This window comes from Sander lucioperca, chromosome 1, assembly GCF_008315115.2.
Source record: "Sander lucioperca isolate FBNREF2018 chromosome 1, SLUC_FBN_1.2, whole genome shotgun sequence".
Taxonomy (NCBI): Eukaryota; Metazoa; Chordata; class Actinopteri; order Perciformes; family Percidae; genus Sander; species Sander lucioperca.
The window spans coordinates 5,219,138-5,242,674 of NC_050173.1; the positions used below are offsets into that span (position 1 = coordinate 5,219,138).

General features: G+C 41.2%; 2 protein-coding genes across 2 annotated transcripts in view; both read right to left on the reverse strand.

Moving 5' to 3' along the window:
- The window catches only part of abca4a (ATP-binding cassette, sub-family A (ABC1), member 4a), a 35,207-nt gene extending 20,345 nt beyond the window's left edge, over positions 1 to 14,862 (reverse strand). Inside the window, exons 1-6 of the mRNA XM_036006586.1 lie at positions 14,631 to 14,862; positions 8,302 to 8,411; positions 5,736 to 5,838; positions 3,550 to 3,643; positions 1,417 to 1,558; positions 803 to 930 (exon numbers count right to left, since the gene is read on the reverse strand). Of these exons, the coding sequence (XP_035862479.1) occupies positions 803 to 930; positions 1,417 to 1,558; positions 3,550 to 3,643; positions 5,736 to 5,838; positions 8,302 to 8,405 (571 nt within the window). The 5' untranslated portion in view covers positions 8,406 to 8,411; positions 14,631 to 14,862. The remainder of the gene's footprint in view (positions 1 to 802; positions 931 to 1,416; positions 1,559 to 3,549; positions 3,644 to 5,735; positions 5,839 to 8,301; positions 8,412 to 14,630) is intronic.
- LOC116051164 (phospholipid-transporting ATPase ABCA1-like) overlaps positions 1 to 23,537 on the reverse strand; it is a 154,072-nt gene that overhangs the window by 53,986 nt on the left and 76,549 nt on the right. The gene's annotated exons all lie outside the window — the stretch shown is intronic.

The window sequence follows — 23,537 nt, forward strand, 5'->3', positions numbered from 1 at the left end:
AAAGTAAAAGTGCTCATTATGCAGTATAATATATTTAATTTAATTTATCAGTCATATTTAATACAATTTAATGGATTCCAATAAATTGTATTAAATATGACTGATAAATTAAATAATATGTTTTATTTAATTCAAGTAGCCTACTTCTAATTATTTTTAGGATATAAAATGTATACAGATTTGACATTTTCCCCTCATACTTCTGTCGGAATTGGAACGAAGTTGGCATTGAATTTCATTTGAAATGGTATTAAAAAGGTCTTAAAAAGCCTTGAATTTAACTTGGAGGATCCTGGGGTACCCTGTATATTGTTTGTGTTTGTTTGTTAAACGTGACTTTTTCATTGTAGCCTAGGTTGTACAAACCATCACGAAAAAGAATTATAGGAATCGTATTGTAGGCCAATTTTGGAACAATATTATCGTAATCTTATAGACATAGGTTACTATAGGTCTAGTATTTTGGGACATAATATAAAAGTATTACAGTATTTTGGAGACTATTATAAGACTGTAGACTACTGTAGGAACATTATGGAGGGTAAGGTTATACTAGAGATAAGTAATCTGGGCTATGACTAATGACTACGTCCTGGGACCCTTCTGAAGTGATTGGTAACCATGGGAACTAAACGATACACTATACTGATGCCCAACCAGCTAAAATGACATCAAAGACAGCTGTAATGGCACATCTTTTCCACGTCCGTGCCGCCATGTTCATGAACCAGAACTTCGACAATAAATCAGTAAGTTGCAACTCGAAAAAGTTTTTCAAGGTTGGCAGGTCTGTGTTTGGTACCTGATCCGCTCTCCTGCAGAACCTTGAGAGCCTGAACGAGTTCCTGAAATCCTTCCAGGCTTTTATCGTTCTGAATGTACAGAAGAATCTTCTTGGCGTCCGAAAACATTCGAGATATTCTGGAAAAACTACAGAATGAACAGTTTAGTTAAATATATTTATATATACAGTATATATGACAAAAACCTTGAAAAAAGTGACAGAAAACCTCAATGAAAAGAAACAAAATAAAATAAAAAAAATATGGCAAAACGCCAAAAAAAGAAGTGTCAAATTTTGATACTTCAAAAACGACAAAAAATTGGGGGAAAAAAAACCCCAAAAAGTGACAAAAACATAATGGAGTTTTCAAAATAAAAGTCTCTGAACATGAAATCGTAAGTTTGATATTTAAAAAATGACAAAATGACAAACCATGAACATTTTCTACAAGACCCTCGAAGAAAAAGACAAAAACCTCATTTAGTTTCAGAATAAAAGTCTCTGAAATGAGTCTCACATGGAGTTTCAGAATAAAAGTCTCTGAAATGAGTCTCACATGGAGTTTCAGAATAAAAGTCTCTGAAATGAGTCTCACATGGAGTTTCAGAATAAAAGTGTAAAAAGCGTCTCACATGGAGCCGTTGAAGTTCCCGACGACGCCCGGAGACTCGCCCGGCGTCGGGCTACTGAAGCACGGGTTGTTGGCGTTACAGAGGATTCCCTGTAGCCATGGCAACGTGCCGGCCGAGGGCATCGCTTTGTTGGGAAAATGACCTGCAGACAGACAAAAATCATAATAGACATTATGTCAGGAAACTTTACAGATAGAGTAATCAACAACATGAAAAGAAAACATACTCTGGCGCAATATATCTTGGTAAACAACTACAGCTAATCCACCCACCAGACTCCATGTAAATAATCAGTACTTGTATCATCGTAAAACACACTTCATTCAAAGTGGACAGAAACTAAATAAAACTATTAAAAGCTGTCTTGGTTCATCTTTCCACTGTTCCAACAATCACCACTCTGGTTTGGTTGAAATAAACCCTTAATTCACCCATTTATATTTGAAAATATGCTGGCTCTATACACGTTAAAAGTCTTGATTATTTACATGGAGTCTGGTAGAAATATGCTGGCTCTATACACGCTAAATGTCCTGATTATTTACATGGAGTTTGGTGGAAATATGCTGGCTCTATACACGCTAAAAGTCCTGATTACCGTATTTTCCGGACTATAAGTCGCACTTTTTTTCATACTTTGGCTGGTCCTGCGACTTATAGTCAGGTGCGACTTATATATCAAAATATTTATAATTTCACGTTTTTAAATGTTATTTCATGCTGAAAACATTACCGTCTAAAGCCGCCAGAGGCGCTCTAGGCTTTTGACGACTAACTGCTACTTCTAAAGACAACTGAGAAAGAAAAGAAACTGCAAGTGACTGCAAGTACGGTAGTAAAATATGCGGCCGAAAACGGTAATCGACCAGCAGAAAGAAAGTTTGGAGTGAGAGAGAAACTTGTAAAGGTGACTCTTACTGCAATGAAGGAAACAAAGAAAGCTAGTCGCGCGCTGAAAGCAAGATGGCCAGAGCTGGGGGAACGAGTCCACAGATGTAGATGCACGTCAACGCTGCAGTTACGTCTCCACGCCCTGGTAGTTGTTCTGTATTCTGTTGTATAGTTGAATAACTGTTAATGTGTTACGTTAACATACCGGACACCTACCGTATTCAGCCCCTTGTTCTGTGTGCTGTTGTGTAGTTGAATAACTTGCCTTTCCAAATTAAATGTCTGTTCTTGATCTTGGATTTTGTGAAATCAATTTCTAAATAAATGCGACTTATAGTCCAGTGCGACTTATATATGTTTTTTTCCTCTTCATGACGCATTTTTTGACTGATGCGACTTATACTCCGGAGCGACTTATAGTCCGGAAAATACGGTATTTACATGGAGTTTGGTGGAAATATGCTGGCTCTATACACTCTCTGAGATTCAACTCAAAATCAGATGTTTAAGATGCGTAAAACACGTCTCTGTATCTCCCTGAAACATCTCTCGTTAGGTAACCGTCTTATGTTACGTGTTGTTAGATATTTTGACTAGAAATTAGACAAATATATTTGGTAAGATTGAGTTTTTTTTGCAGTGTATCAGAGGTGGAAGAAGTACTTTAGTTCATTATAATAAAACCATAATATTAAACATATCACAGTGTAAACTCACACTGTAACATATTGCAAAGCCTGGTACTTGAAGTATTCTTTAATATACTTTTAAGACTTAAAACTACATTTACAGCGGCCCGGCTCGGTTAGAAACTGAGACAAAGTCATTGTTTTAAATCCCCAGTTTCTCTAATCATTGCTCTACAGCCCTGTTTCCAGTCTTTATGCTAAGCTAAGCTAGCTAAACCTTTCAGGTTTTCGAGTTATGTAACTGTGTCTGACCTGATTGATCCTGAATGCAGCTCTGTGACCTTCATCACATTAATAAACAACCATAAACTCAGACCTACCCACCATCAATAACCATTAATACCCAAAGATAATCAGCTACTAACAGCTGATGTTCTTAAAGAGACAGCTGAAGTATGCTCCCGTTAGAGAGCAGACTTAAAGAGATGGTACGCTCCCGTTAACCCTCAGAGAGAGACTTAAAGAGACAGTACGCTCCTGTTAACCCTCAGAGAGCAGACATGATGCCGTTAAATCCATCGTTAATAAAAACCAGAACAGTTTTTAAACTCACATTCGTGCTGTTCGTACGGAGGGTAGTTGAGGCGAACGATGATGAGGATGAAGAAGATCAGGAGCGGCCAGATGATCTCTACCAGGAGCTGAAGCTGAGAGACAGGAAGTGACATCACAAACATCAGTAACACAGAAATGCACGCACCCACGCACGCACGCAATATTCACATTTAACAAGCTGATATCACACAAGTTTGATGTTTTTAACATAAAGAAATTACTCAAACTGATAAATAGATTATCTAAATAGAGAAAAAATATAATTAAATAGAAAAGTTTTCATTTTAACAGTCTGTCTGAATCCATGTTTTTTGGTGAAGAATGACTGTAACGCTGTCAACTACTTTGTAAAAAAGATAGATGACATACGCTCTTCCACCACACTTCCTGAAATCATCTTACCATCCATCACATCCAGTAATCTTTCCTCTTTCACCTCCTCCGCCCGCCCAACCACCTGCCCCCTTGATCCTATCCCTTCTCACCTTCTCCAGTCTATTGCTCCCAACCTTCTTCCTTTCCTCACCCATCTCATCAACATCTCCTTGTCAACTGGCTGTTTCCCCGATGCCCTCAAAGACGCAAGAGTGACCCCATTACTCAAAAAACCAACACTTGACTCGTCTGAGGTAAATAACTACAGACCCGTCTCCTTTCTTCCATTTCTATCCAAAACTCTTGAGTGTGCCATTTATAATCAACTCTCTACCTATCTCCACCAGAACAACCTTCTTGATCCCCACCAGTCTGGCTTCAAGACTGGCCACTCAACAGAAACTGCCCTCCTTGCTGTTACTGAGCAGCTTCACATCGCCAGAACAACCTCTCTCTCCTCTGTCGTCATCCTTCTGGACATTTCTGCTGCCTTTGACACAGTGAACCACCAGATCCTCATTTCGACACTCCAGGATCTGGGTGTCTCAGGCTCTACACTCTCATTACTCACATCTTACCTGACAGACCTACCGGGTAACTTGGAGAGGATCTACCTCAGAACCGTGCCCACTCAAAACTGGGGTTCCTCAGAGATCAGTCCTGGGTCCCCTCCTCTTCTCTCTGTACACCAACTCTCTCGGGTCTTTCATTCACTCGCACGGCTTCTCTTGTCACAGCTACGCAGATGACACCCAACTAATTCTCTCCTTTCCAGAGTCTGAAACTGAAGTAGCAGCACGTATCTCGGCCTGTCTGACTGACATTTCTTCTTGGATGTCCACACACCATCTGAAACTCAACCTCGACAAGACTGAGCTCCTTTTCCTTCCAGGGAAGGGCTCTCCTACCCAGGACCTGACTATAACAATTGACAACTCTATAGTAGTCCCCACCCAGAGTGCTAGAAACCTGGGTGTGACACTTGACGAGCAACTCTCCTTCACAGCCAACATCGCTGCAACCACCCGATTGTGTAGATACATGCTGCATAACATCAGAAGGATACGTCCCCTTCTAACGCAGAAGGCGGCTCAGGTTCTGGTTCAGGCTCTAGTCATCTCACGTCTAGACTGCTGCAACTCCCTCCTGATTGGCCTGCCTGCATGTGCCATCCGACCCCTGCAGCTCATTCAGAACACAGCAGCTCGACTTGTCTTCAACCTCCCCAAGTTCTCTCACACTACACCGCTCCTCCGCTCTCTTCACTCTTTACCGGTTACCGCATCCACTTCAAGACACTAGTACTTACATACAGGGCCACTAACGGATCAGCCCCAGCATACATCCAGGACATGGTCAAACCATATACCCCAACCCCCCCACTCCGCTCTGCATCAGCCAACCTGCTTGCTGCCCCCTCACAGCGAGGGACAACTAATCACTCAACGAAATCCCAACTGTTTGCTGTCCTGGCTCCCTATTGACATCAGGATGGCCGAAAACCTACGCTTCTTCCATCGAAGAAAAAAACACATCTCTTCCAAATACACTTCAGATAAACATGAAGAAGGAAAAGAGGAGAAAAAAAAAATAAAAAATGTATATATATATATTTCTTGAAGCTGCACTTTCACATGTCTCTTTGTAGTTTTGCTTAATTAAGGCTAATGTACTTGTACTTACTACTTGTTGTCTGGAGTTTGCACCTTCAAGGTTGAAAGCACTTAATTGGAAGTCGCTTTGGATAAAAGCGTCAGCTAAATGACATGTAATGTAATGTCGTTAATAATGTAGTTGAGAAGAACTGACCATCCGTCGTCGTCTGTAGGTGAAGTTCTTCCACAGCAACAGACCCAGCTGGGTGGAGACGGACATGTCTGCAGCCCTCGCTCTGCTTAAAGACTCGCTCTCTCTGCAGAGAAATATCAGACATGATGAGCCATCATGAGCCATCACACAGCTCATAATACACACACACACACACACACACACACACACACACACACACACACACACACATACACACACACACACACACACACACACACACACACACACACACACACAGAAAGAGAAACACAGACACACACACACCAGACACACAAAGAGAAACACACACACACAAACACACACACACACACACACACACACACACACACATACACATACACACACACAAAGAGAAACACAGACACACACACACCAGACACACAAAGAGAAACACACACACACACATACACACACACACACACACACACACACACAGACACACCAGACTCCATGTAAATTAACTCTGAGTGTCAGATTAAGATAAGATAAAATAAGGTAAGTCTTTAATGTCTCCTATAGGAGAAATTTGTCTTGGACATTGGAGAGAAACAATTATCTCATCCAATGCTTCAATGAACATCTAATAAACCTCACACCATCCCCCTTCCCCCCTCCACCTTTCCTCTCATTCACAGAAGAACAGAAGAGAACCCACAACACATCCTCCCCCTCGTGTTGCACTTCATTGTGGTGAATAACTTCTGTAATGCACAATGCCCAATTGCATAATACCATATCAAATATAACATAGCATATATATATATATATGACTAATACTACTAAATAAGACTTGCACCAGTACCCTATCATAGCACATCCTATAACCATAATGTTAAGTACCACAAGTCTTATTTAGTAGTATTAGTCACACATACATCACTGCAGCCAATACACACAGACCTTATCTCTTGTTATTCACTAATTTGATTGAAAGCGGCACAAATGAGAATGTATACCTGTTAAGCTTGCAGTTTGGTAACCTGTACCTTCTGCCTGAAGGCACCAGCTCATAGTCACTATACAGGACGTGATTTGGGTCGTTGGTGATTTTGAGACCGTTTCCTCACCGCCTCCTCGAAGAGCTCCTGAAGAGGAGTTGGTGGCATTTGGCCCATTATTTTTCCAGCCCTTTTGTTCGAGTTTTGGAGCTGTGATTTTAATTTAATGGACAGGTTACCAAACTAGGCCATAATACAATAACAATAGATTCAATGGTTGCCTTGTAAAACAGTAGCATGATATATTTGTCCATGAACTCTAAGTTGTCTTAAAAAATATAGATGCTGACATATCTTTGAGCAAACATGCTCCACTTGATGAGACCACTGCAACTGACAGTCTAAGTGTATGCCTAAATACTTATATGTTGTTATCTGCTCAACAAGTACACCTTCAATTTGGAGAGTGCTGTGATCTCCTATAGACCTGGGGCCAGAATGCCAGGGCAGTCTGGCTCTCTCTCTCTCTCAGGGAAGGGGGGGGGGGCAGGAGACCAGGCCAGTCTGGCTCTCTCTCTCTCAGAGGGGGCAGTAGACCAGGCCAGTCTGGCTCTGTAACATCAGGGCCAGACTCTGGTTAGAGTTCAGGTTTTAGAAACACATCAGAGACATAGATGCTTTTAAACAGCGTTGGTGTTTTAATAATATTCTTTGTTCCATATTTGATGAAGAGTTGCTTTTTGCACGTTTGCAAGTTTTTACCAGGTGATATTTAAAGGCTTATTCTGTACAGAACACATGTTGTCAGAGAGAGTAAATCTGTTCAGATCATCTACAGTGTGTTGTTAAAATTAAAATCAGCAACAGATCGCACGTAGAGTATTTTAACCTCTACTTTGTCATAATAAAATCAACTGGAGACTGTGTAGGAGCTGATATATGGGTCTTATAACATTTTATTAAATCAGAATCGGACCACAGTGTTTCTGTGACTTCCTGTTCAGCCTGAAGGATGCTAGAAACAGCTGGAAACTGTCCGACTTGACAGCAGATTTTTGTCACCGCCCCCGGCTGCTCCCGCCTGCTCTCGTCCACTTTACAGGAGAGGCGCAGTTCATCTCCAACGTGCCTATTGATTTACAGTTTTTTTTCGATTGCTAAACTAACCCTGGTCACAACTGAAACCACATGTGCAAAACTCTAACTACAGTCTGCACAACCAACAGTCACCTGAACTAAACAGTTCACTTCACCTGAAAAACTCATTCACAGAAACACAACTCTTAACACACGTCTCACAACAGGCTCAGTGCAGCCAAACACTCAGAACAATCCTCACTGACACACACACACACTGAGATAACACACACTGTCACTCACAACAATCCTCTCTGAGATAACACACACTGAGACACACACACTGAGACACACACACACACACACACACACACACACACACTGAGATAACACACACTGTCACTCAGAACACACTGAGAGTAAAAACACTAGCATCAAACACCAATACACAAATTACAAACCTTTCATCCTGAAAAAAAAAAAAACTAAAGGTACATAACAGTAACAGAGAATAGTGTGACTGATCCTACCTCTCTCCAGCATCAAGGGGCAACTTTTCTTCTTCATCACTCTGGATGTCTTCATCATCTCTAACTACAGATGAATGTGGTGTTTCCATTTCTTTCATCTCCATTACTTTCTGAAAAACAGGAAGAACACAGTTTTACTATAGTAAAGGTAGTGTTTTTCGCATGTTTTTATATTGTTTCATTCTTATTTAGTGTTTGTGTACAAAAAAATGCTTTCTGATCTTTCTCTATATAAATACCATATATGTTCACTAACTATTCTAAAACAAGATACCTGCTCAGGCTTTCAGCTGAAATTGTAATCAGCAGTGTTTGATAGACACCAGACTGAAATCTATTCTGTTTTGAATGTGAGGTTAACAGTTCTGACAGCAGTGTGTTAGCATTTGAACAAAATGCTGTAAATCTACAGTGTTGTGCAGGTTGTGGTTAAAGCCATGGGATAAGTCTGTAGAGTTTTGAAAACTGTGTTCAAGCAATGAAAAATGAACTAGAGTCTGGTCTACATGAACTGCTGCTGTGTAGACTGGAGTTAGAGTCTGGTCCACATGAACTGCTGCTGTGCAGACTGGAGTTAGAGTCTGGTCCACATGAACTCCTGCTGTGTAGACTGGAGTTAGAGTCTGGTCCACATGAACTGCTGCTGTGTAGACTGTAGTTAGAGTCTGGTCCACATGAACTGCTGCTGTGTAGACTGTAGTTAGAGTCTGGTCCACATGAACTGCTGCTGTGTAGACTGTAGTTAGAGTCTGGTCCACATGAACTGCTGCTGTGTAGACTGTAGTTAGAGTCTGGTCTACATGAACTGCTGCTGTGTAGACTGTAGTTAGAGTCTGGTCTACATGAACTGCTTCTGTGTAGACTGGAGTTAGAGTCTGGTCTACATGAACTGCTTCTGTGTAGACTGGAGTTAGAGTCTGGTCCACATGAACTGCTGCTGTGTAGACTGTAGATAGAGTCTGGTCTACATGAACTGCTGCTGTGTAGACTGGAGTTAGAGTCTGGTCTACATGAACTGCTGCTGTGCAGACTGGAGTTAGAGTCTGGTCCACATGAACTGCTGCTGTGTAGACTGTAGATAGAGTCTGGTCTACATGAACTGCTGCTGTGTAGACTGGAGTTAGAGTCTGGTCTACATGAACTGCTGCTGTGCAGACTGGAGTTAGAGTTTTGCTCGTTACTCCAGTTGTACTCACTGTCGTCTAGCAATTGAAAAAACTGAACTGAACTGAACTGAAATGTCATGTTGACATGATTTAAAGCATATGTGTGTTATGGTTACATGATTTTGAGTTGTTTAATAAAACAACCAGAGAAGCCATCTGGAAACACAGGACCTGCTGCTTCTTCATTGCTTCTTGTTTGGGATTTTTATCAGACGTTTAAGTTGGAGAAGGCTAATAACTCATTAAAAACTAATGTTTCAATCAAAAATAGATGCATAGTATATTGTACTGTATCTGTGCTGTGCATAGCGTTGTGAATTAGTTATTATTTTATGTATAGAGGTATAGGGTTAACTCCAAAACATCCAGTTCCTCCTTTGTCCTGTCTGATCACGTCCCTGATCTCAACTGGATTCTGTCAATAAAAGACTAAAAATAATCTTAAAGTCTTTCTTTTCTCTCAGATGTTTTGTACGTATTTGTGTCTCACAGCTGAGGCTCCAGAAAGTCATCTGCAGTTTGAGTCCCAACATGGCCGCTGTATGACAGCTGTGTGTGATTAAAATGGAGGCCTATCTGTTTCATCAAGAGGCGTTAGAGACACCTGAGACTGTGTAGGCGGCGTCTAACATGTGACCCAGGTGTGCTGGTTTTCCCCTGATCAGACCGGTTGGTCGTGTTAGCTGTGTCTCTGTTACTAATCATAGTCTCAACTATTGTTTCCTGTCAGCTTCAGACTGAGCTCAACAGAGAGGAAAGAATTCATTCTCACTACCATTCTCAAAGGCTGACAAACAAGGATTCATGTTTAAATCTGATTAAATCAGAGCTCTCAACGTTTTTAAGCCACGGACCCCTTAACTGAAAGAGCCCCCACTACATATAGTATATCAAATGAAGTTGCATATTAAAGTGGGCCTACAATAATGTGTAGGGTGGCCTAAAGCCTTTATACATACATTTTTTAATACATATAATACTAAGCCATTTAAATAATAAGTGTAATCATGTTTTAATGTTAAACATACACGTAGCACAGTGAATCCTTATGAACTGGATCTGTGGATGCACTGTTAGAAAAGTCCGTAAAAATACGGGCTGACTTAACCAGCTAACGTTATCACAAGCTAAAAGGGGCCGGTTGGGCCGGCTAGTTAACGTTGACCGTAATGTAACAGTCAACGTTCACAGAACTCATTTTGGCAGGTTGACAGGCTAACGCCATGTTATCATAGCCGGTCCGTCGCTTACATAGCTAACATTACAGGCACGTTGGCGGTAGTTGGCTAGCTAACGTTACAAATGATAACGTTAGCCCTCTGTGCCCGTCTCACGGTTGGGCCGACTATTTAGCTAGCTAACAAGATAGCTAAAACGGGGCCGGCTAACGTTAGTTAACCGGCTTTTTATGATTAATGTTACATTAATGTATTTACACGTAACATGTTTGTTTTGTGAAGCTTTGTGTGATTGACAGCTGCTCAGTAGTTAAGTTAAGCCTTGCAAGCTAAGGTGTGACTGGAGGGGAGACTCAAACAGTTCAATTCCCGTTTCTTTTTCTTTGAACAATCTGAATTTGTTTGGTGGAGGGAGGATTAACGTTAGATTACCATTATGTTAGCTTGTAGTGTTTGTGACTTTGAATGCGTCTCACTGACTGAATAGCTAAAGCACTGCAGATCACACAGACATGTCCTCAATGTATTGTTTTTATGTGGCCATAAAGATTGTGGAAGAAGGTTTTCCTAATTCAACGGCTTTACTGTTCTTATGTCACAAACACACTCAGAGCATCGGACCAGACAAACTTGGAACTTGAGACCGTGTGTCTGTACAGTTGAAGTGTTCATTGAACTTTTCCAGCAGAGAATATGCAGATGTTAAAGGGCTCATGTCTCACTGAAGTGGACATATATAAGAGGGTCTAACTGTAACTTGTCCCTTTGATGGATGTAATAAGAATTTCAATGTAAAGACATCCTTTTCATCTCATATTTCCAGGAATCACAGAGGGTGGGGTGTCACCCAGATAGCACCTGTTCATCTGTGCGAATTTGCAGACAGTCTTTTTCAGGTGAGGGAACACATATTGAGGAGAATGGACCTGATGTAATGGATGTGAGTGATGCAGACCAAAGTAAGGATGTTGATAATGATAAAGTACAAGATGCCTACACAGAGAATCTAGCTTTGTTTTACTTAGGTTTGCAGGCAAAGTATTTAGTCCCAGCCTCTACAATTACAGAGATAGCAAATGAAATGAAAACTCTTCAGAACTATTCAACATGAATACACAATGGATGTACTATCTTGAGATATGGTGTTCCAACAGAGATATTAACACATCTTGGAAACAGTGCATACGACCAGAACCTAATGCATGAGACCTTGCATACAAATGGTCCTTTAACTACGCACCATTGAAAGCTGCAATATTACAAGACACACTTTAACTATGTTCAGCCTGTTGAAATCTCACTTGGGTACTATGATAGAGGGCAGAAGAGCCACTATCATTATATCCCAATACTGCAAAGCCTCAAAGCAATGCTAAAAGATGAAAGTACAGCTCAGCAGAGTTTTAACCCACCTCTGGTTGAAGATGGCACACTCCGTGATTTCACTGACAGGCATGTCATTCAATCTAATGCTATGTGCATTTTTCATTTGTTTTTATTTAAATCAACATACATCCATGCCCTGTACCGGGGTTAGCTTCTGTTTCGGGGGAAAGGGGGATTTGCGTTCCCCTTTACCTGGTTAAGGTAAGCTAGGTTAGCCTTCTCAAATGTATTTTCAAATTCATGGGATTTCCCTTTAATAAATTGTCCACATATTTTACCACCTTCCACTGCAAGGCACTTGCTTTTATCTGACACATTCATGTTTCCATCAACGTATTTTTATGCGCATTTTGAAGTATCGCATTAGAAAATGTTGATAGAAACGGCAAAAATCTAAAAAAAACCTTTTCATTATTTTCTATGTTTTTGCATCTAAGTGACTGATGGGAACAACAGTCTTTGACATTGGTCCAGTATTAAGCGTCAAGAGTTTCAGAGAAAACAAAAGTAAAAGTTACATCCCATGAACCAGTTGGTTCAGTGTTGTTGTGCAACAGCATGAACAGATTGGCTGCTGCCACTCAGCGGTTAGGTGACTTTCTAAGCATTTGGCTGGCTCTGTGCCTGCTTCTTCTTACAAACACTTAATCAAGTGTTGTTTTGTGTTTTGGGGAATGAGAAAAAATTAAAAACAGTTGACTAAAGAAACAACAATGTCATGACAACCTTCAGTATGGATGTATGTGGGGCAGATGAATATGTCTTTGTCAGCTGATACAGAATTCACCTCTTTTGATTAATTCTATTGAATCGGTATATTCAGATTCATACCAAATTATCATTCCTCCTGATTCTCTCCCCAGAGTGACTCCTTTTAATTTGGTTGATGGGTCAATAATTTCTCTGTAGCCTATTGGACAACCACTGGAAGAACCTTTACACCATGTTTCCTGGAGGACAACAATACACACCATTGAAGGCTGCAATATTACAAGACACACTTTAACTATGTTCAGCCTGTTGAAATCTCACTTGGGTACTATGATAGAGGGCAGAGGAGCCACTATCATTATATCCCAATACTGCAAAGCCTCACAGCAATGCTAAAAGATGAAAGTACAGCTCAGCAGAGTTTTAACCAACTCTGGTTGAAAATGGCACACTGTGATTTCACTATTGGGCATGTCATTCAATCTAATGCTATGTTTTCTTCAGACCCAGATTATTTAAAAGTGATGCTTTTTCAAGATGCTTTTGAGGTAGCTAATCCTCTTGGATCTGCCAAACAAAAGCACAAAGTTTTAGCAGTTTACTTCACTCTGGGAAATTTCCATCCATACCAACGATCAACTGTTGATCAAATACAGTTGGCACTGCTCTTTATAGAGAAAGATTAAATATTTTGGAGTATTTTGTGTCTGACTTGTGTGAGCTGGAGGAAAAAGGCATATCCTTTGAGGATAAGACATATACTGTAGAGGTACAGTCACATGCATAATGGGAGATAAGATGGGCTCCCACATGATTGGTAGCCTGGAAATCCAGACCCAAATCCGAAAGGATTAAAGGTCTGGCATCGAGTAATGAAAGTTGTCCATCTCGAGGGGCGGCACCAAGCATGCATTTGAAAATCTCACTGCACGCAATTGGATAACACCCTGACCAATCACAACAATACATGGGGTGACGTATCCAGAGCCCCATACGCTTAGTTACCAGTGGAGCTAACTTGTAGATTAAACTGTCGTCATCTGTTTAGCTCGCCTCTGGCCCGCCTGTACCAGATACACCGATGTGATTGGTGCAGCTCGGCTACAAGGGTATAGTCCCACATGTAAATCTTCGACCTAAACACCACTATTTGCTTCACTATGCTGACTTGAGTTTACAGTTTGGTCCACTCATACATACTTGGACAATGTGCTTTGAAAGTAAGCATAGCTACTTTAAAAGATGCATCAGGTCATGTAAAAACTTCAGAAATGTGACAAAGTCACTTGCCGATAGACATCAGTTATTTCAGGCTTATCAGAGTCAGGGCAGTTTATTTAGCCCTCAGGTTAAGGTGTCAGACTCCACCAGCTTTTATCCAGAGCTCTATGATGGTGGCATCAGAGCAGCAGTCACAGACTTTGGACTTAACAGTTTCCTTGAGAGTGCAGTCCAGGGACAGAAGCAGGACAATACACTGCAGGACACGGCAGCAAAAAGAAATATTTTAGCTCCTATTAAAGTCTCACCTCAAAAAAATACACTAGTTTAATTGCACGCTATATTTGGAATGCTTTCAGCAACACCTGGTTGTCAAACATCAGTTTATTTTAGAACAAACTGAAGAACTCCTGTATCCCTACGCATAAGCACAACTGTGCAAAATCAATTTAAAATCGAACTGTTGATTAAATCTGACTTCACAGAACATATAAAGGCTCACTTTGGAGAAGAAGTCACAAATCACAGAATAATTAGTAAATGAATTAGTGAATATTCAGATCTACAAACAGTAAACACCAGTGTTGACGTATATTATGAATCCCCCAAATATAATAATAATAAGGAGCGACAGCAGAGTTTCTTCATCAAAGGTGTGTAATGTTACCTGTCAGGCTGCTCAGCTGTTAAAGTCCAGATGAGGTCAGAGAGACGTCCTCCTCCTCCGTCTGCAGACACTGACAGATGCTGCTGCTGTCTGTGTTCATCACTTCCTCACACCTTTACATCCAAACCTAGAAATGTCAGTATGACGTCAGAGCAGAGGGCCGGTCTGAGCTGTAGTTCTGCCAGTCAGAAGCAGCTGGCAGCGTTACAAAAGCTGTCAGTCAGCACTCTGATGGCAGAGTTTCACAGCAGCTGGAGACACTGACAGGACTCCAAAGAGTCCAAACTGAAGGAAGACTGAAGCCCCAAAAGATGAAGAAACACAACAACAGGTTCATTATTAAATGATGAACAGTCTATAAACTCATGACAGCAAACTAAAACGTAATATATAAAAAGAAAAATGAAGTCATATACTGTATTTGTAAGCCCCTTTGTGTGGGCGCCTGGCGCCTGGAGATGCCTCTCTACACTGCTCCAGGACTCTGGTGTGTGGTTGATGTGTTGGGGGTGTAGAGCTGAGAGACACAAGAACTGGACATCTGGTCTTTATTGTCTCACAGTGAATGCTGCCTTCAGCATCCTTTATGGAGTAGAGGAAAATACACTTTCTTTCTTAGAATGAAATCCACAACACAATCTAAACTTGAAAATAAGACATAGTTAATGAATTATTAAATAAAATATTAAGTCAACTTAAATGCTGATGTTTCAGTAAACAACAATACTTGTGTGTTGTCTGTTTGCGAGCTTCTTTAGTTTCACTTTTATCACTTCGCTTTTATCACCTGCTGCCTTCTTATCAATTATACATCACAGCTACAGTTCACTGACCCGCCCTGCTGGGTGTGTGTGTGTGTGTGTGTGTGTGTCTGAGTGTCCTGCAGCATTCCTCCTGTTCAGACTGCGTGTGTCTCCTGACGTTAGAGCTGAACAATGAAACATCTCTATCTTTTTGTATCAGCTCGTATTTTCATTCCGATCACTCCTTCACTGGAAGATTAAAATCTGTGCTGTGTAACGTGTGTGTGTGTGTGTGTGTGTGTGTGTGTGTGTGTGTGTGTGTGTGTGTGTGTGTGTGTAATCAGAGGTGCAGCGCTACGCGCTTCTCTGCGCTTCCATTGGAGCAGTCGCCCACTCATAGTCTAATAACCACGGTGTCTGTCAACCGACTTAGATCAGTTAAATCAAAGGTAACCAAAAGAGGAGCTATACCTAACAACCTAATTGGAATTAAAACTACCTCTGCAATGATAGAACAGAATAGGAAAATTAGATGTGGACTATTAAATGTAAGGGATAATGTATAGCGAGGCGGAGTTTCTCAGAGTACACAGACACACAAACACACACACGCAAAAACACACACACACACACACACACACACACACACACAGACACTTTTCCCAGTCATCATGATTCGGTGTAACGAAGGACCAACTGCTAGGATCATTAACATACTGATCAGCATTCATGAGGTGCTTTGCATTGACTATTTATGGTTAAAAATGGGCGTGTACAGGGCGGGATAAGAGGCTGATTAACATACACACACTTGTGGGTAATCTGTGATTTATAAAGTGAACATTGCTTACAGATGTGTGTACGCACAGTTTTATAAATCTGAATGTTTTTTGGCGTACGCCATTTTTGGCTTTTAGGCGTACGTACACTTTTAGTAAGGATCCTACGCACTGTTTCTTTTACACACATCTTTTATAGGTTTATGTGACTTAAAGGGGTGATAGAATGATTATATAGGGTATTTCCCACTGTTCCTTAAGGTCTCCTAATAGGATATGTAACACTGATTGGGTTGAAAATTGCCCCGTTGCTATTTTATGGGCCCTTATGCATCCCTGTGTTTTGGTCCTATTTGGAATGAGAGCTTTTCTTCCAAATATGGTATGCTCATGAATATTTAGATGAGCTGTGCGCTGATTGGTTTACGAACCACATACACACACATTGGAGACGAGACAGCTGGTCTCATATTTCAGACACTGCAATGTTTGGTTACTAAATTCACTTCAAAATCAACTATATAAAGCTCAAATATGGGCCGTTTTACGAAAATTGATGGCTAATTGCAAATTTGATAAGATGTGTCGGACATCAGGAGGTCCACACAGTCTGACGAGACAGCGGCAGCCCCGCTGTGCTCCATACCCAGGAGAAAGTCACTGTTTCTGGGTTACTGGACAACTGGGGGTCTGCGGAGCTGGCAGGCTGGCAGCATAACTATAGGACATTTACAGTTTGAATTTCGTCACGCCACTTATATAACAGCTACCCTAAGGTCGTACAAAGCTAACACTTGTGTCCGATTTCAATTTAATGCATTTTTGTGAATTTGAGGGGTTTCGTTAGCTGCTAGCGTACATTCAATCCTATGGGTAAAGATCGCGGCTAGCTGCAGGCCCTGGAGCTCCGTCAGGGCCTCGGCATTTGGTAGTCCAGTAACTCTATCCGGTGACTTTGCGCGGGTATGGAGCGCCGTGGGCTTCCGGTCGTGACGGAGATCCATCTAGCTCACAGCGGGCCGGGGTCTGTGAAGGAGGACACGCCGGGCGGCGAGGCAGCACCGGCCACTGTCACGTTAGCCTGCTGAGCTCCTGCTGAACTGCGACACACAGTTGGACAAAATTTGCAATTAGCCATCAATTTTCGTAAAACGGCCCATATTTGACCTTTAATAGTTGATTTCTCACATAAAAAAGTCTTAGAAGTGAATTCAGTAATTGAATAGCGGACGAACAATGTATTCAATTTCTGAGATCTGCGTGACCTAGATTCAGAAGACTACCTGACCTCAGGTCAGTGGTGTGTAGCCTATGTAAAGGTTGGGGCGTGACAAAGGTAGAGACTAGAGCCAAATGAGGAGGATCCGCCGAGTTGACGTCAACTCTGTGGTTCGTTGAGATTTGCCCGTTTTCAGAGGCAGTTTCAAATTGTGAGATTTGCAGAGGAAAGAGGTGTCAATGGGATGTTGAGGTTCTCTGTATGTCCTATTTTACCCACCAAACTGTCATTTTTCAACTATGACAAGGTAAAATCGGTTTTGCATTCTATCACCCCCTTTAAAAATATCTGTCTATAAGATAAATGCAGACTATCATACTAATGAATAAAAATACTTAAAAATATATGTCCGTGCATAAAATGAATGCAGACTATAGACAAACTAAAAATCCATTCATTCTATGGCTGCAGCCTGGAGCCTCCTGTCTCATGCCCTCTCACCTTGCTGATAAGCAATTGTATTTGCAGCAATTTCACAGTGAAATGTGAAAATAATATAGAATATAAAAATAAAAAGGAGTCTTGGAAAGAGTGTAACAGGTTTATTTTTTATTCTTGTGTGTGCACATCCTCGTTATCCCTCCTCAGGAAATCCTGCCCTCAGTTGGCAGGTGGCTGCAGAATCCAGAGTGGGGATCTTCAGAATATATCCCCCCCACAGCTCACCCCTTCCCCTTCCTCTTCCAACGTAACCTGTGGCTATAGAACTAAAGCATACTCCTGTTTGTGACCAGACGTCCCCGGTTTCCGGGGACAGTCCCCGGTTTCAGTGACCTGTCCCCGGCTGGAGCTGTCCCTGGAAATGTCCCTGGTTTTCACTGTGACTGACAGACCCGAAATTGGAATGAAAGAAAGAAAACATTGACCAAACATGTAGTCGTGCACCTTACACACGCAGGCTCAAGACAGCCAGAGCAAGCGTGGCTCAGAGCTCAGAGATGTAGAATGCCCATATTTTACGATGCTAGAATTACTGTTTATTTACATAATAGTACATAGTCTGGTGGGTTTAGCGAACGCAATTTCGCGGACTTTTTATGTTTAAAAAAAGTATCTTACTCTTTAACAGAAAGGCCAACCTACTTAGAAATCCTTTCCATAATGTTGTCAGACACTTAGAATATTAATCTGAGCCTGTCAGTGGCAAAACGAGCACTTTTATGAATGTGAATACAAGCTGGACAATTGTGCTATTAACTTACATTGTAGCTTGTTTCGCCGTTGCCGACTGCAGCGATCTCGTTTAATACTGGACCAATGTCAAAGGAAAATATTTCCTCAATAGTTTTAATTTTATCCGATACTCAATGAGCTGTTGCAGAAACAAGCCCAGCCTGAAGCAATAAAGCAAAAGCTGTCAGATAAATGTAGTGCAGTAAACATTACAACATTTCCCTCTGAGGTGTAGTGGAGTACAAGTACACTGTAAAAAAGTACAGACCCATTTAGTTATGTCCACTTATTTTTTATTTTTAACTGAACGAGCTTATACAAGTTGTGGATTTTGAACTCAACTTTGTGAGTTTTTGAAAGTTAAACTTGCATTTATTCATTGGGTCGACTATTTAAATTTTTTGTCAGATATGTATGTGTTGATTGAACTTGGGTATGTAAGTTATCAGTTGAAAAAAAAGCGTGTGTGTGTGTGTGTGTGTGTGTGTGTGTGTGTGTGTGTTGCAACAAAAAAGAGTTGCCTTTTGAGTTTAAAATAACTTCTTCTTTCACGGCAAAGTTAAAGCATGGACACAATAAATTAATTATTACCGCAGATAAGTGATGTAGCCTATTCAAATTTCAACTAAAATATAACACGTGTTGTGGCAAACAAGAAAGCACTACTGCCACCGGCGGAGGGAGTACCTGTCAACGACTTGTGAATTTGGCATTTCACTCTTCTCAAATTGAAATGGAAAGTACTTTTCAAAAGTCAAACGTTTAGCTCCGCCCACATTTAGCCCAACCCCGATCTGCGTACTGCAGTCAGGTGCAGTTGGTTCATTGGCTGGTCAGTTCCCATGATGCAAGGCGGTAAATAGAGTTGTGTTAAAATTTGCTGAAAAGTTTGCAGTTTGTTCGAAATACAAATGTAACTTTATGAATTCCGTTTATTAAACGTGTCTGCTTAGAATGTAGTGTTTTGTTGCCTGGTAATTGTCATTGTTGTGCTGATTTACATTTGTAACCATGAGTTAAGTGACTGTTACGTTTGATAAGAGCTGGAGTATTGCAGCATTAGACTTAGAGCAGTAATAGGCTTTCTTCAGCCATTAAGCTACAGCGTGTCGCTTCACTAGTGGCCTTTTTGTGTCAAGTGATGCAAGATCAGTGGCTTTAGAGGGGTCCCTATTTTGCACGCTGAAGCCGCAGGACTGAAGGATCATTGGATGGTTTTTAGAGGGTTTTATGGCTGCTTAGATGTTATACATCCTGTTTTATTGAGCAACGGGGGCCACACCCACGCTATCTCCCCTATAAATGTGGTTATGTTGTTTTAACTTGAAACTGTGAGCTGTAATAAAGCAGGAAAGTATGTCTGTTATATTAGGCAAGGAAGGTTTCTTGCATTATTAAAGAAAATTAATTATTTGTTTTAACTTAAAGTATGAAGTTAAACCAAGTAATAAAAAGTTAAATCAACTAAAAGAACAACCTTAACAAAACTAGAACACTGTAGTTACATCAACCTCATTAAATTTAATTTGTCTTCAAGTTGAGTGAACTTCGATTTTCAAGGCAGCAGGTGAACTTGCATTTCCAAGTTAAACTACCTTGAATTTTTTTACAGTGTATGAAGTAGCAGCAGGGACGATTCTAGGATCAGACCTTTAGGGGGGCTCAGCCCCTAATGAGAATGGGACATGGATATAGTGCATGCTAAAGTGTTAACCCCCTTGCTGTGAAAAATGGTTTGCGAGAAAATTAACATTGCACTTACATGAAATGTTATCATATTTGCATTCTGCATAAATCTCTGCACACCCATTACTCTCTGTAAAATATCTCACAAACTCTTTACTCAACACATGCATCAGTACAACAAGCGGTTCCCGGGTAATCCGGTTTTGACATTGTAACAAAATTTCTACATGGGCTCCAACTTTGGGTACAAATTATAATGTATTCTCATGTAAACTATTTATGTCAGCACAGACATTTTTGTAAATTGCTTAGCCAGTGTATCCCACCATAATGGTTATTATATTGCCAGATTCCAGACAATCCCACTTACTTATATACATCCCACTTACAAATATGAATATATCTTTCTACTGGTATGCTTCCTAGTGACATTAATGCAATAATATGAAGAAAAAACTATTCCACCTGTGCGTGCATGGTTAAAATTCTGAAGTGCAAAATAGTTCAGGCTACAGCACAAATATGTCCATCCATAGATAAGAATAATCAAGTGTAACCTCTGAATTTCTTTTCAAAGTGCACCAGATAGATGCAAAACGTTAAAATAGAAAAGGGGAGCATGCCCATGGACCCCCCTAGGGAGGCTTGTGCCCCAGTGCAGCTATAGGTCTAGTGAGGGCCAGTGTCCCCGTTTTAAGCTTTACAAAGATAAAAACATTACCTGTTTTGGAGGTATTTACGCTTCTGAGCTGAAAATGTCACCGGATTTTGTCTCAGAAATCTGGTCACCTTAGTATAGATTTGTCTTTTTTGTCAAAAAGTGACAACTCAAACAGCTATCCAGTTTCAAAGCCCAACAGTCAGTTTCACCAGAACTCCTTTACTAGTGCTGCGTTGTATTTACCTCGGAACTTGGAAGCCGGAGCTGGGAATGACGTCATACCCGAGTTCAATGCGTTCCAGTCTTTGTTTTCATTAGCTCTAGCCCAGTTAGCTATTGTTAGCAATACCAGTTGGTAACAACACATTACGCCGTTTTTTTGTGCATGCAAACAGTGTAACAACATGTCCACAGATAGAAGTTGAACATGCCTGTGTGAACGACTGATTTAGTGACACAAATAAGACAGAAGTGCTTATAACTTTATGTTACTGCAGCTTTCACAACTGTTGATACTGGGGCAGCCATGTTGGATTTTGAACTCGGGCTACTGCGAGGTTGTCCGAGTTCCGAGCTCGGAAATCTGAGGTCAGGGGGTGTGTTTCCGACTTTGACCTCGGAAAATCTGAGTTCCGAGGTAAATAGAACAGGGCATTAGTGTCCTACAACACTTTTTTATGGACACCCTGCAGCCAATCAGAATTGAGTATTCACCCAGACCATGGTATAAAACTTTATATTCAATATATTTGGTTTGGACAGCTTTAAATGTGTCCCAATGAATAAATAAGGGAGAGGTAGACTCCATGTAGGAAGCAGAGAACTTCTTTTATTTGAATGATGTTACATTCCCTTCTTCATGGGACTCTACGCTGGGCAGGGAGACGACAGTTTGTTTTCTGACGGCTGGAGAAAGGAAATCAACTTCAGCTGTTTGATCAGCTCATCAACAACATGGACATCTATCTTCCATGTCAACAACAGAGACACAGGAACAACAACGTTAAAGAAGACACAACAACGTTGAGAAAGGGGACTACAAGTTTAAAAAAATCAAAGTTCAACATTCAAAAACAACCAGAACTTGTAAACAGCAACAGTAACGTCACAAAACAGGAACAAAAACGCCAAAAACTTCAACAGAAGATAGAAAGATGAAGCATGAGAAACTGGTGAGCGTGTTGGATCCTCCATTTCCCATCATGCACCTCCCCCTCTGTGCTGCTGAGTCTCTCCACCAGATGGAGACTAATCTCTTTAAACTGATTTCAAATGTTGATTTCATCAGAGTTCAACCTTTAAACATCCACAGCTTCCAATAAAGACAACAAAAGAACATTTATATATCACATATTTAAATATATCATTCATCAACTTACAACTATTACATCCTCTCAGCTATAGTCTACATTAGTCATCATTTCTACACATTTTACTCCTAAATTAGGTTTCACTTCATCTCAATGAGTTTTAATTTACCATAAATTCACAAAAGAAGTTAAACTAGAGTTAGAGTTGATGTTATACACAACTGTCTGTCTGTCTGTCTGTCTGTCTGTCTGTCTGTCTGTCTGTCTCTCTGTCTGTCTGTCTGTCTCTGTCTGTCTGTCTGTCTGTCTGTCTGACTGTCTGTCTGTCTCTCTGTCTCTATTTCTCTCTGTCTGTCTCTGTCTGTCTGTCTGTCTGTCTGTCTGTCTGTCTGTCTGTCTGCCTGCCTGTTTGTCTGTGTGTCTGTTTGTCTGTATTTCTGTTTGTCTGCCTGCCTGTCTGACTGTCTGTATTTCTGCCTGTCTGTCTGTCTGTCTGTCTGCCTGCCTGCCTGTCTGTCTGTCTGTCTGTCTGTCTGTCTGTCTCTCTGTCTGCCTGTCTGGCTGTCTGTCTGTCTTTCTGTCTTTCTGTCTGTCTGTCTCTGTCTGCCTGTTTATCTCTCTGACTGTCTGTCTGTCTGTCTGTCTGCCTGTCTGTCTGTCTGTCTGTCTGTCTGTCTGTCTGTCTGTCTGTCTGTCTATCTGCCTGCCTGCCTGTCTGTCTGTGTGTGTGTGTCTGTCTGTCTGTTTGTCTGTCTGTCTGTCTATCTGTCTGTCTGCCTGCCTGTCGGTCTGTCTGTCTGCCTGTCTGTCTGTTTGATTGTCTGTATTTCTGTCTGACTGCCTGCCTGTCTGTCTGTATCTCTGTCTGTCTGTCTGTCTCTCTGTCCGACTGTCTGTCTGCCTGTCTGTCAGCCTGCCCTTCCGTATTTCTGTCTGTCTGTCTGTCTGTCTGTCTGTCTGCCTGCCTGTCTGTCTGTGTGTCTGTTTGTCTGTATTTCTGTTTATCTGTCTGTCTGTCTCTCTGTCTCTGTCTGTCTCTCTGTCTTTCTATCTGTCTGCCTGCCTGTCTGTTTGTCTGTCTGTCTCTCTGTCTCTCTGTATTTCTGTCTGTCTGCCTGTTTATCTCTCTGTCTGTCTGTCTGTCTGTCTGTCTGTCTGTCTGTCTGTCTGTCTGTCTGTGTGTGTGTCTGTCTGTCTGTCTGTCTGTCTGTCTGCCTGTCGGTCTGTCTGTCTGTCTGTATGTCTCTGTCTGTCTCTCTGTCTGTATGTCTGTCTG